Source organism: Apaloderma vittatum, unplaced genomic scaffold, assembly GCF_000703405.1.
Source record: "Apaloderma vittatum isolate BGI_N311 unplaced genomic scaffold, ASM70340v1 scaffold5482, whole genome shotgun sequence".
NCBI classification, from domain to species: domain Eukaryota; kingdom Metazoa; phylum Chordata; class Aves; order Trogoniformes; family Trogonidae; genus Apaloderma; species Apaloderma vittatum.
In genome coordinates this window covers 68,520-81,084 of record NW_009702971.1, presented here as the reverse complement: position 1 = coordinate 81,084, position 12,565 = coordinate 68,520, and the positions used below count along the sequence as shown (strand labels likewise).

The window sequence follows — 12,565 nt, the reverse complement described above, 5'->3', positions numbered from 1 at the left end:
TTCCCATGTCAACCAGCGCTGTAGCTTTGTAATAGAAGGCTACCAGATTGGTCAGGCACAAATATGTGCGTGACTGATCTGGTGGCAGATGTTGCAGTCAGATAATTTAAGACCTCTTGCTAAGCTGCATCAAAGCCCATGGCATCCTCTGTAACCTCAAAAAGAAGAGTCTAAGATTCCCACAAGAGACAGATGAATGAAGCCTTCTCTCACCAGTAGAGCACTAAAAAACTCAATGTGGTTGAAAGTTTTGTGTTAGGTTATCCAAGTAATACTCTTTGTAAAAATTACTCACCTTTTTAAAGAAAAAGGGAAAGAACATATTAAATGTTCTGATACAAAACATTAAGCAAGAATTTCAGTACTATTTCTTTTCTTACAGCCTTTGCCTTAGTTCTCTTGTGCTTAGATATTTTCTTGGTGTAGAAGATTCCTCTCTCTCTCCCAGGAACCGATGAAATACCCAGTAAATTACTTTTGAGGAAGGAGCTCTTTTTGGAGATGTTGTTGTTGCCTCTATTATTAAAGTACAATTGGCTCTCTTTAAGATAAAAACAAGAAAAGTTCATTCTGTTGGAAAAGAACATCAGAGAGAGGAAATAAAACTTCCCTTTCTAAGGATAGCTTCATCTGCAGCATGAGTACTTGAGAAAAACAGACCTGGCAATGGTCTTATTCAGCACTTGGGATTTATCTAGACTTTTCGGGTAATTTTTGATTTTAACTGTGTTTCTAGTTACAGGTTCGCAGCACTGTTGGCAAAAAGCTTTTTGAGCCAACTGAATCTGCATCAGAACTAGTCATTATTTTCCACAGTTGTACGCATTTCAGATGTGTTGTCCAATGCCATTCGTTGGCCTCTAAGAATTCCAGATGTTATTCATTCTGAAATCTCTGGCTCACAGTAGTACCTTAGTACTGTCCTCTGGCTCTAGTAGCGCACATTTTCTACTCTAAAGTTTTAGAAGCTACACACTGTGTCTCTGTTAATGCTTTCATGGACAGCATTGCTGTCAGATTATGTCAGATATTACAATAGTTGTCTTATCCATAAATGTTCTATTAGTAGAAAGAATTTTAAACTTTGATATTTTTTAAAAATTCTGGATGCCCTGGAATTCAGAATTCTCTAATCAGTCCTTATCCCTTCAAGACTTACCAATATTATAAGCAGTCCCTTCTGCCTTCTTTCTCTCTTTCCAGATAACCCATCTTGAATTTACTATTATCTAATCCTTCTTGCTCAAACAAGCCCTTTTCCCTTTTTTCCCTCAGCTAGAAAGTTTGAAAACTCTTACGTTTCCTGAGTGCTTCTGTGCATATAAGCCATGTTTTTGGAAGAGACCTAGCAGGAGAGAGATTGTAACTTATAGCCCTGGGTGGCATCTTGATGGACCTCTGACTTCGTGTGATGTGCCCAGCACTTTTTTTCCAGTGTATCTGTCACCAGAAATACAATGTGGTACACCTAGGACACAAACGCAGAGTACATAGCACCATTCCAGCTGTCTTTGCAGATCCAGTTGGACACTTAGTAGAATGAAGATAAAGAAGTAGCAAAGGGACATCATACAGAAAGAAAGAAATGATACCAGATTAATATTGGTCTTGGGTCCTGAGCAGTGTTTGGCATTTAGTACTGGCCATTAGAGATAGGGAAGTCACCTATTTCCTTTAGGTAGTAGCCCATTTTGATAACTTTCAGAAAAATTAAGACCCAGAGCTGCTGGGACAGGCATTCTGAAAGGTGTCTGAAATTATGGTGCTGAAACTCGGTCCCCTTTGAGTAGCAGCCCTTACCAAAACAGCATGCAAGAAGATGCTGACTTCGTGTCATTAATCAGTCAATTACGTATCTCTGGAAAATTGTCCTCTCTTTCATTCCAACCCATAAGTTGATGAGTTTCAAGGACTCTACTACCTGCCTCTCAAATTAACTGTTAAAGTAACCTTTCTGAAATTGTACAACTAATCAATTCAATTCAAAGTTTTTACTGGAATCAACAGGGGCCTGTGCTGTACCCACGCAAAGAGCAGCATTTTTTACCATGTTTGTTGATCTCCAGATTTTCTTGAGACTTTTGAAGAGATGAAGAACCAGGAGTTGGAACGAAAGGCCCAAATAGAAGCCAGCATTGTTGCCCTCCTGGAACACTCAAGCAGGGTGAGTGCATTTCCCACTGCCTGTGGTACGCTAGGAATTTAGGGATGCAGAACAGGAGAGTGGATGGATAAAGAAGGATGGTGGGGTTTTTACAAGATCCAATCAGCATGTGCATAATAGTCTCTTAAGAGAATTAAACATTAAACCATGTACAGCTGTAGTTAAAAAAAAAAAAGTTGAATTTCTCTTTATTTCTGGAGAAGGAGTTTGAATATTAAATAATACATGTGACTAGAATAAAAAAAAAGTTTGTATAATTGCTCTAAGTCATCATCACTGGTGTAATCAACATTATTCTATGATGAATATTTCAAAATACGACAAGTATAACTACTGCAATATTTTGTTTACCAGAAGTTGGCAAATCTCGGTCCATAGCTGTTCTGTCACTACTGTTAAGTAACTGACAGTGTTCCAGTCGTCTCTCTGATCTACTAAAATTATGCCTGGAATGCCTTGCGGTGTAAGATTTTATGTAGGCACCTAAGAAATTGTTCCCATTTGCAATTTGCTTCTTTTTTTTTGCATTTGCAAAACATTTTTTCTTTCCACATTTTTGTTTCCATGGATTTTTTTATCTTATAGAAATCTTCCAGCCAAGTAATACTTGGATTATTATATCATCACTCTGTCTTTTAATTCTTTCAGTATGGTGTACCATAAAGTCTATTTTAGACAGTGACACTGTGGAAGAGATCGATACAGCAGCACAGTTTATACTTGCTGATTTTTTGTTTCATCTTCACTGGCCTGTCTGTACTTCTTTTATCAAAAGTTGTCAGAATGAAAATCATTCACATTTAAATCCCTTCAGGCTATTAACAATATTTTCAGTCTTTGTAGAAGAAAAGCCAAATAATAGACAACACGCTAGGGCAGAGGAAACTTTTTACTTGTTCAGTTACTGTGTGCTCATGTCCAGTAGCGTTTTCTCATTATTGTTGTTGGTAACACACAGAACGTGAATCGTATGAAGCAAATCTCATCAGTTACCAATCAAGAGCTGAAGATTATGCAGGAAGACCTCACTTTCAAATCAAATGAAATGCAGAAATCACAGAGCACTGCTAAAAATCTGATTACAGGTGAGATCAGAATTGAGTTTTTGAATTCATTCCTTAAAAAAATTAAATTTACCTGAGTTGCTACACAAACACCAAGATCAGTGATCTCCAAATGGTAAAATACAGTGTCAAACTGACAAATTGAAACTCCTAGTGGTAACAAGTTACTTATATTCCTCAGGATTATTTCACTTGCTGGTGTCAGTAAATGATCAGCTTCATTGCACAGATACATATTAAATGGGTGTATTCTAATGCACGGGTACAAAGTTCTTTCAGCTAGAATTTTGACTTTATTATATTCACCTCAGAATAAATATTTTTCACCATCTTACAACGATGTTTAGTAAATTGAGACTTCCACAGTTATCTAACCACGTATTATTTTTTCTTGATATCACTGATTTGTGGTTTGTGCTTTTCTAAAAGGGTGTGTACCATGGGAGACCAACTGGCAACAACAGTGAATAGCTCTCAAATTCTCAGGCTTTGGTTCTGCACAGTGAATATTCATTTTACATCGTTCTGGACATACTCAAGTACTTAAGTGTAAGAATCTGCAGGATCTTGCCTGTGTTTCAAAAAGCAGACAGTATTTTTCTTTAATTTCCATGACAAGTATCTATTTAGTTCTTTATTTGCACTGTTTATAGTGGAATTGTTCTCGTAACTCTGTGCCTTTGCCAATATCATTATTGGTTCAGCAAGCCTTTCCGTGTTTGTTTGGCTGAAAGGAAGGAGCAGGAATTAAGAACCATAAATCATGTTGTTAGAAGTCTATTACATGCTGTACTTGGTAGTAATTTTCAAAATAGGAGCCTGTGTTGCAACTTCAAAGTACTTGTGTGCAAGTAAGTTGTTATGCACAAAATATTACAGGAATTGGTTGTTCTCTGTTTGAACAACTTAGTGTTGACTTTTCTGCGAATGCTCGTTCTGCAGTTCTAATGTAGTTTAAAAAACAGGCTATGTATTACAAGTTCTGTTCTTTTGTGTAAGCATTAATTCTCATTACTTTGGAGTACAATACATAGCACATAGTATCTATAGCACATAGCACTGTGGAGACATTATTGAAATACTTAGTCCTTTGCAAGGGCAGAGAGGGAAGTTACAGTACATAATGTTCAACTAGTCATTTAAATGATTCAAATGTGAACCTCTGAGAGCAAGGACTCACAGATACAGTAATAAACAGCTTAAGATTCTTTCAAAAATACAGTGAATGTTCAATTTGCACCATTGAGATTCTTCCTGACCCTTGGTTTATAGCACAGTCATCTTCAGGATTCTTTTGTTGTCGTTAAAATCTGGATTTCCATGTTTTCTTGCTGTTACAAAGATTGAAGAAGTCCACCAGCAGAACCCATTAAAAAAAAAAAAAGGAAACCGTGAAGAGTAAACAGAAGTGCTGATGGCATAATTTCCCAAACACATTTCCCTGGGTCACTGTAGCTTGGTCTGAGAGTTTGCTGCAGTGCACACGCTGCCTGCAGACGCCGCAGGGTGTATCAGAAGGAACTGGGCTGCATCCTCTTCCGGTCTCTTCCCCTAGAGGAGTTTTGAGGGGTTTTAGTCTTGAGGTTTTTTCACTGAGGCTGTTGCTGGATAAGGATAAAATTCACTCCTTCCAGTTCCATCTCTTTTCTCCAGGAAGTGTAAATGGGTGGGAATAGCCCACCGCTGTCTCACCATGTTTTTTATCAGTATATACATAAAACAGTTTAAAAATTCTTTCTCTTTCTTTGGCATTTAAGTTATTATCACTCTTTACGTGTAAAATAAATACCAATTAGTCAGCCATGTGTTATTTTAAAGTAATGAAATATAAATAGTAGAACAACTACAGAAGCAAAAATGCTATGGTTAGGCCTAAAGAAATCCTTAAGAAAACTTGAAGTTGTTTTCTGCTATTTCTTTCTAATTTGAATTACTTTCATTTTAGAATTTTATTTTTACTGTTTTTTATGTTAAAGTTCTGACTTATTGATGTCCTGAAGCATTTGTCTCTCTTCAAACCACAGTGGCATAAGAAAAATAGAGCCGTGCTCTAGTCATTTGTGATTGAGGATCTGACATTGATTAACGCCAGGAACTCCAAAGTGAAACTATGGGCAATTATGAAATATCCTAGACACAGGCACAGTATTTTCTTAAGCCCTGTATAGTAGAAGGCAACATAAACATTGAATCACAGACCTGCAATGTAGTTCCAAACCATTTGAGTTTAAACCCATGTTTTTACCAATATGGAGACTTCTTGTATTTGTATAAAGACAGTTTGCACAATATAGGATAATTACATATTATAAACAAAAACCGTGGCTTGTCCTTTTGTTTTATTGAGTTTCCTAAAGAAATCACCAAAGCACTCTGTAATAAGCCAGAAATGTTGGTTAAAGCCAATATTTCACTCTAAAAAATGAATGTGTAGGATAAATATGCAGGAGAGAGATGAATACTAAGATCTTGCTATGGCAGGGTGTTGATCAGGTGAGATTTCCCCAAATAATTCTGCTGAGGAAACCATACCCACAGTTTTTGGAGACTCTCTGTCTGTCACATACACATGTCCCCTCCCTTCTGCCAGAAAGATCTGTACTGCTGTGGCTAAGCTAGGAGGAAAATTTCCTGCCTTTTTCCAGGGATCGTCACAAATGTGAGTGTGTGTTTAGAGAAGTTTCTTTGTGGTGTCTCATGTCTCCAAATAGCCCCCTCTGCCTGATATTTTAGAATGTAGAAAATATAACTGTATTATTTGTATCATTCTTCTGAGTTAGACGTGTTTAAATGTTCAGAAACATGAGGAAAATGCAGTGACAAGGCTGAAGATCAGAAAACCATCCAGAACAATTCCAACCATGTCTAGTCCCTCCACATTCACAGTGGCCCCCAAAACTGGGTCAAAGTATATTTTTTATTTTGTGTATCTTTGTGTCCTCTCTTAAGCACCTCATGTCTGAACAGCTTCAGCCTTTACATCTCCCTGTCAATACTTCTAACTCCCTTAATTATTTGCATCTCTGTTGTTCCTTTCTAATGGATTGTCAGATGTAAATGCTGTATATAATAGCACGTGCTTATTTTGTAAACTGTGACAATTCTTTATACTGTGGAGATAGGGAAGTACTTTCCTCTACAGAGCAAATGTTTAAAGCAAATTTGGCTATTACTCCCATAGGACTAAGTCTTACCATATGCAAGCAATATAAATAAAAAGACACAATGCTAAAAAAATATTTTTTTTTTTAGTTATCTCCATTATTGCAGTCATCTTTTTGTAAGGTATCACCATTGCTGTAATACTTGAAGTTGACTGATGGTATAAACAACTTTAACAATAGAAATACCATTCTGTGACATAGAAAATCACTAACTTTTCATTACTCTTCCCTTATGGAGTGTAATACAGTAATTGTAGTATAGTAATCTGACTTATGGGATGATTGTGAATATCAGGTTTTTTTCTTCAATTCATATTAACATCCCTACGAATATTGAAAGATATGTAGGAACTGTTTGTATCACTCATGTACATAAACCTTTATATACTAGGCAATGTATTATGAAATAAGAAGGGCTATTAATTAGAGATTACATCTGTGGTGATCTAGAGAGTCAAAAGCTCCAAATGGACTTACAGAAGATGGAACTCTTGGAAGGCAAGATGATTGATGAACTGGCTTCTCTTAAAGACAAAATTGAACAAACAAAAACGGAACTGGAGGTCTATAATAATTTGCCAGCTCTGAAAGCATCGGGAGAAGAGAAGAAAAAGGTAATGAGAGGAATGAAGCCATGAATTATACAGAATTTGTATGGGTTTGAGCACCTGGTAGAGGGGAATCCAGGTCTATGGCTGGGAATCCTGACTAAGAGCTGAAAACTGGGCTTACACCTGAGTGGAAATGAATCCAAATGCTTCTGTGTTTATATATTTGATTTATTAACCGTGTGCGTTTAGCAGGGTATTGGCTGGATACCCTTTGGTAACTTCCTTCTGCAAATTTTCTCATTTATTTGAGTGGTTCATCTGAACATTTCTCCTGTAACTTATGACTACCCACTAATTCAGCAATCTAACCACAGAACCCTGACAAAAAAGAAAATTCTACCTGGTGCACATGCACTCTGAGAAAAACTCCATCTAGAGCACTTCCTGTTTCACATGTGGTAAATTTCCTGTGAATTCTTAACATCACTTATCCTACTTGTGCTGATATAATATGGTCATGCCTACAAGTTGGTCATAACAATCGAATATTATCTTTAGGATAGAGCATGCATTGATAGAGAAAGGCCTTCCAAGTTCTTCATGTATATGATCTTGTTCTGAAAATAAGAAAAAGCAGCATCTTGAAAAGTGAATTAAAATAATTTCTCTGTAGCCTACAGCAAATAAGCTCATCAATTGACTGGTTTGTGTTGGGGTTTTTCCAACTAGAGGCTCCAGGATGACAAAGAAAAATTAACAAAACGTAACCATGGTTTCAAGAAAATAATGGAACACTTGAATGCAGAGTACGAGACACTAAAGAGAGAGCTGCAGGAGAATGAGACGCATTCGCAGGTATAGCTCGACTTATGTCTTATCTCTTCAGCTGTTTCTGTCACAGCTTTGGTTTTCTCATACATATGAAGCATTGTATGGACAGAATCATTTTATTCCATCTCAGGGAGTTCTCAAAACCATATTGTCTGTTTCCAAACAAAAGTTAATATTGTGCCAATAAATTTCATGTGAGCTTCATATTTCGAAGTTATGAGACAGAGGTCTTTCTGAGGTTAAAAATTGTGGAAAAAAACCTTTTAAGTGTTAGTATTAATTTTGCTCAGAGCACTCTTCCTTTTGCCCTTCCTTTGCTCAAGGAGTTTTGAGACCAATTTAGAAAGAATCTACAGGGAAAAAAAATTGCTATTAATTAGGTAAGATCCCTTTTGCTTTTAAAATTATGGTAGTAAGTTTTTACTTGGAACCCGTACTACTAATTCCATTTCCTTTTTTCCAATCCTTCTGCTTCTTGCAGAACAATTAAGTTTAAGGTTCTGTTCAGGCTTCTTTAAGGAAGTTTAGTGTATATTTACATTTGCATTTCAAAAGTGAGTCAGGAAAGAAGAAGTTTATAAACACTTGAGCAGCTTTGATTGTTCCATTATAAACACCCATAAATTTCTGTTGTTTTAGCAACAAAACTTTACTCACGCATAAGTTGCAATGCACATGAGTAAAATGGATAACCTCAAAACGCTGAATAGAAATTCTCTGTGGTTCTTTGATTGTTGTGGGTTTTTCAGGTTCTTGAAATGTATGTCCTTTAGAACTGTTACTTTTTTCTAATTCACTTGAAAGCTGAAGGTGATGTTTGTACCTGTTTAAGTTAACTTTTCCTCTGAGCGAGCTTTATGGAACAGAGGAGAAGGCGTAGCTCTGAATGAGGAGGTACAAATGTACATTAGCAGCATTTGATTATTCTAGGATGACTGCAAGGTGATGATACAAATCTCCAAAGCTGCATGCCAAAGTCTGAAAGACTTCAGATATTGCACATTTTTTTTTATGCCAAGGTCAGATTCTTAGTCCTAGAGATTATATAAATCAGAAATGGATACCTAGCCAGTGTTGTGATACCTACATAATGTTGCAAAAAACTTATGGAAAATACTGGTTGCACATCATTTCTCCAGTTCAGTAAGCTGTGGCAGTTCTGTTTCCACGTATGCAAAAAGGATTTGTTCTTTGCTTTTTATGTCATGAGCTTCAGCGTCATGAGGGTGAATAAAGGTTTATCTTTACATAGCTGACACGCACCAATCATTTTGAAGTACAGATAGTGTTTAGGTTACTTAAGAGTTTGACTGATTTTGCAAGCAGCCAACTGTATGAGTCTTGGCATTCGAGGAATTATTATAAAAATGCACTGAATATTTCCATTGGTATGTATCAGACGGTATTTAACCCTAGGCTCCTTTACTGGCTGTATTGCATGTGGCAACATCTACAAAGGGTGCAATAAAAATTATAATTGTTCAGAAATAGCGTATCTTTGAAATACGTGGACTGACGTGTTTTCTGGGAGCCAGTACACTAGATAACTGGTTCTTCACTATCAGATTTATTTAGATTAATACAGCAACTATTTTTCTATCTTCTAGCTTAAGAATATGCTTTCAAGTGTTGCAATATTTTCCTGATTTAGTACCCTAGTTGCCACTGAAAGTTTAGTCTCAGAATGATTTTTGGTTTTTGCATTTAAAAATAACATCTGCATATCTTGAAATGCAGAACCTTGAACAGTAGCATCAGAAAAACAAATATAAAATTGTATTGTAAGGAAGCAGACATCGATATAATGTCCACATTAGTTTCCTGTTGATGCTGAAAGTATTGAAGAAGTGCCAGCGCTTACCCCACGCTCCTACAATCTTCTTGCTGCAGCTCTGTTCTTATCACAGCTTCTGGCATCAGACAGGAAACTTAGCTATGGAAGTAAGGAAGTTTCTTCTGTATAGCTCAAAGTCCAAGACAGTGTCAGGAAATATTATATATTTAGTGATTTTAGATCTTACTGATTTTAAGACAAGATCATTTAAATGATGTAAAGTATAATGAGAATTAGCAGCTCCCTCCAGCGTTCCCCGTTTACTTCTGACTTGCTTACACATTTCCCCACACGACAAGTCTTGAATTCTCATCTGTTTTTTTCCATCTACCAGTGGAGTTGCATGCAGTGCTTTTATACAAGTAGATGAATGGAATGTTAAATTATATGCAGGTTGATCATTGGCGGCTTTAAAAATCGTTTTGCCGTTTCTTCCCATTTCCGTGGGGTTTTGTTTTGTGAAATAACTTTGATCTTATCGGGTGGTACAGTACAAGGTCTTGATACAACAGTTTGTGGAGACACTTTGTATAAACTACATGTGTAATAGTTATCATTTTCATTTTTGACCCTTTTTGTGTTCCCAGCTTACAAATTTGGAGAGGAAGTGGCAGCACCATGAGCAAAATAACTTTATGATGAAGGAATGTATCCTTTTCTTTAAGGAATACACTAAAATCTACACACTCCATTAATTAAGGAAGAAGTCTGTTTCCTCCAGCAGAAAAAGACAGGACGGAGTGGGGAGCAGGAGACAGGGGAGGAGGGGAAAGGTGATGCTCTGCAAATGTCTGTTGAGGTGACAGATATTATATATAGCAAAACTCGCATGTGTTGTCTGAAACAATTTTTCAGGGTCCTAAAGTGTAAGATTTGTCTTGCAGTCTGGAGTTTTTCCTGCTGGGCCAGTTTTGCCATCAGGTTTCATATGAAGATCATCTTCACATCTCTCCAGCCTTGTCTGAAATTATCCAGCAAGTGCAGCATTGTTTGAAAATCTGTACAGCACGGTGGCTTTGCGTGGTGTTTGCCATAAATATAAATGGTGAAAAAGTAAAAAACAAATTGTATTCATTCAATGTATTTCTTATCAATTAAAATTTGAGGCATGTAAAGAGGCAAATAAAACTGCATGCTGGGGGGCAAAAATCAGGTAAGTGTAGTGAGGTATGACAAGGAGGTGCTTTAGCTGCAAAATGGGCTGGGATGACGAAACTCATGCTATGTGATGCTAATTAAAGAATTCCACTAGTCATATAAAACCTTCCAAAATATCAGAAAAATCTTATTTAATGAAAGTGACTTTCATATGGCAGTTTTTGAAATTAGCCAAAGCATTGAAGTTCTTTTGATTAGAATTGATGGTTCTTCTTATCTTGTGCTGTTCTCTGCAGTTATTGCAGACATCTGAGTAGGGCATAATTGTACTCTTGTTTTGTATTCTAAGGACTTTGAATTCACTGCAATGATTCTTCCAAATTATTTAGAAAACAAAAAATCTGAAGTCTCAAAGACACATTCAATCACTGTTATACGATGACAGTACAAGCGTAACTGGTAAAAGTAACAGCCAAACTGGTGTCATCCAGTGTTGTGTATTGAAAAGTGGATACTACTGGGTGTCTCAGAAAATGGCACAGGAATGTGTTTCGTGCTATTCTGTAATAGCTGAGCCATCATGGAAAAAAATAATAACCTAGGATTTGCACATAGCATTATCTTTTGCATATATGAAATATCCCACTTCTTGTATCTGATAAGTGTTCCAGTTTTTAGAAAAAAAATCTGAAAAATGTCTTGGACAACTTAATGTGATTGGAACCACCTCCACTAGGAAGAAGGCTCTACTGGAATATTTTATTAAGCTAAGACTCTTAGATTGTGTTTTTTCTATTAGAAAAAACTCTATAACAACCAAGAGAAAATGTTGTTCAGGGTATTAAAAGCACTTCCTAACCTACTGCAATGTGTTACCTATCCAGGTGCAGGCCCTTACACAGTTTTATATCTGCTCAGGCCAAGTAAAGGTCCTGCTTTCTGGGACTGGCACTTGCGTAGCCAAAGTTCCAAAGTGCCAGACTGTACAGCTGTAAAGAGCGGAGTGCCCAGAAATGGATTTGTTTCCAACGTGACAGTGGGCACAGTCTTCCACAAGAGACTTATTGCCTACATACATGAAAACAAAACGGATTCAAGCACATAGTTGCCTTTTTCTACCATGCTTGTCATGAGATGGCAGCTAGTGGATTGACGTAAATCTTTTAGACCCAACTGGAGTTTTTTCCGTTATTTGCAGCCCTTCGCAGTTTTCACAAAGGGAAACTTTACTGTATTGTCGCTCCTTTAGGATCTCTAATTATGCTGATATTTGTACTGGACGTTCGTTTCCTTAATTCCTTTAATCAGTCATAGCAACAAAAAGTCAGGAGAGTGACTACCAGCCAATTATGAAGAACGTGAGAAAGCTGGTCACAGAATACAACAAAGCTCTCATAGAAGCTTTGCAGAGCGCCAAGAACTGAACCCAGGCACTTCCTTCCAGGGGACCAACAGTCAGAGATGTGCACAGGCAGCACGGAGAGCTGGGCTGCTGAGCTCATTCGCTCACCACTACAGCAACAGATATTCTTAAATGTATTTTTCCAGGTTTTTAGAAGTCACAGATTTTAATAGTGTTCTTCCTTTTGCAGCATTTAAAAATTTTAGAAACGAACTTCTGAATTTTGGAAATTTGTAGAAATAAAAAGAAATTACTGCACAATGAGTGTAGTAATTATCAGATTATTTTACTGAGGCCAATTGCTGGATTGCATCTCAAATGTGAAAGTTCAGTCTGCTTTACACGACGAAGCTCTAATTGTCTTGTTGTCTAATTGTCCCTGCCAAACAGAGTAGGAGTTTCCCTGAATCAGAACTGCCTGACAGGCTCGCTCTTATTACTAAAGGTAATAAATACA

At 36.9% G+C, this 12,565-nt stretch overlaps 1 protein-coding gene across 1 annotated transcript; it reads left to right on the top strand.

Moving 5' to 3' along the window:
• Nucleotides 1–736: 736 nt before the first annotated feature.
• IFT74 (intraflagellar transport 74) lies at nt 737–12,130 on the top strand (the record flags this gene model as incomplete). Its single annotated transcript, XM_009864421.1, has 7 exons — nt 737–818; nt 2,067–2,164; nt 3,123–3,249; nt 6,843–7,006; nt 7,673–7,798; nt 10,196–10,256; nt 12,015–12,130. Coding segments are annotated over 7 exons (774 nt in total), but the record flags the coding sequence as incomplete, so codon positions are not given.
• Nucleotides 12,131–12,565: the final 435 nt, after the last annotated feature.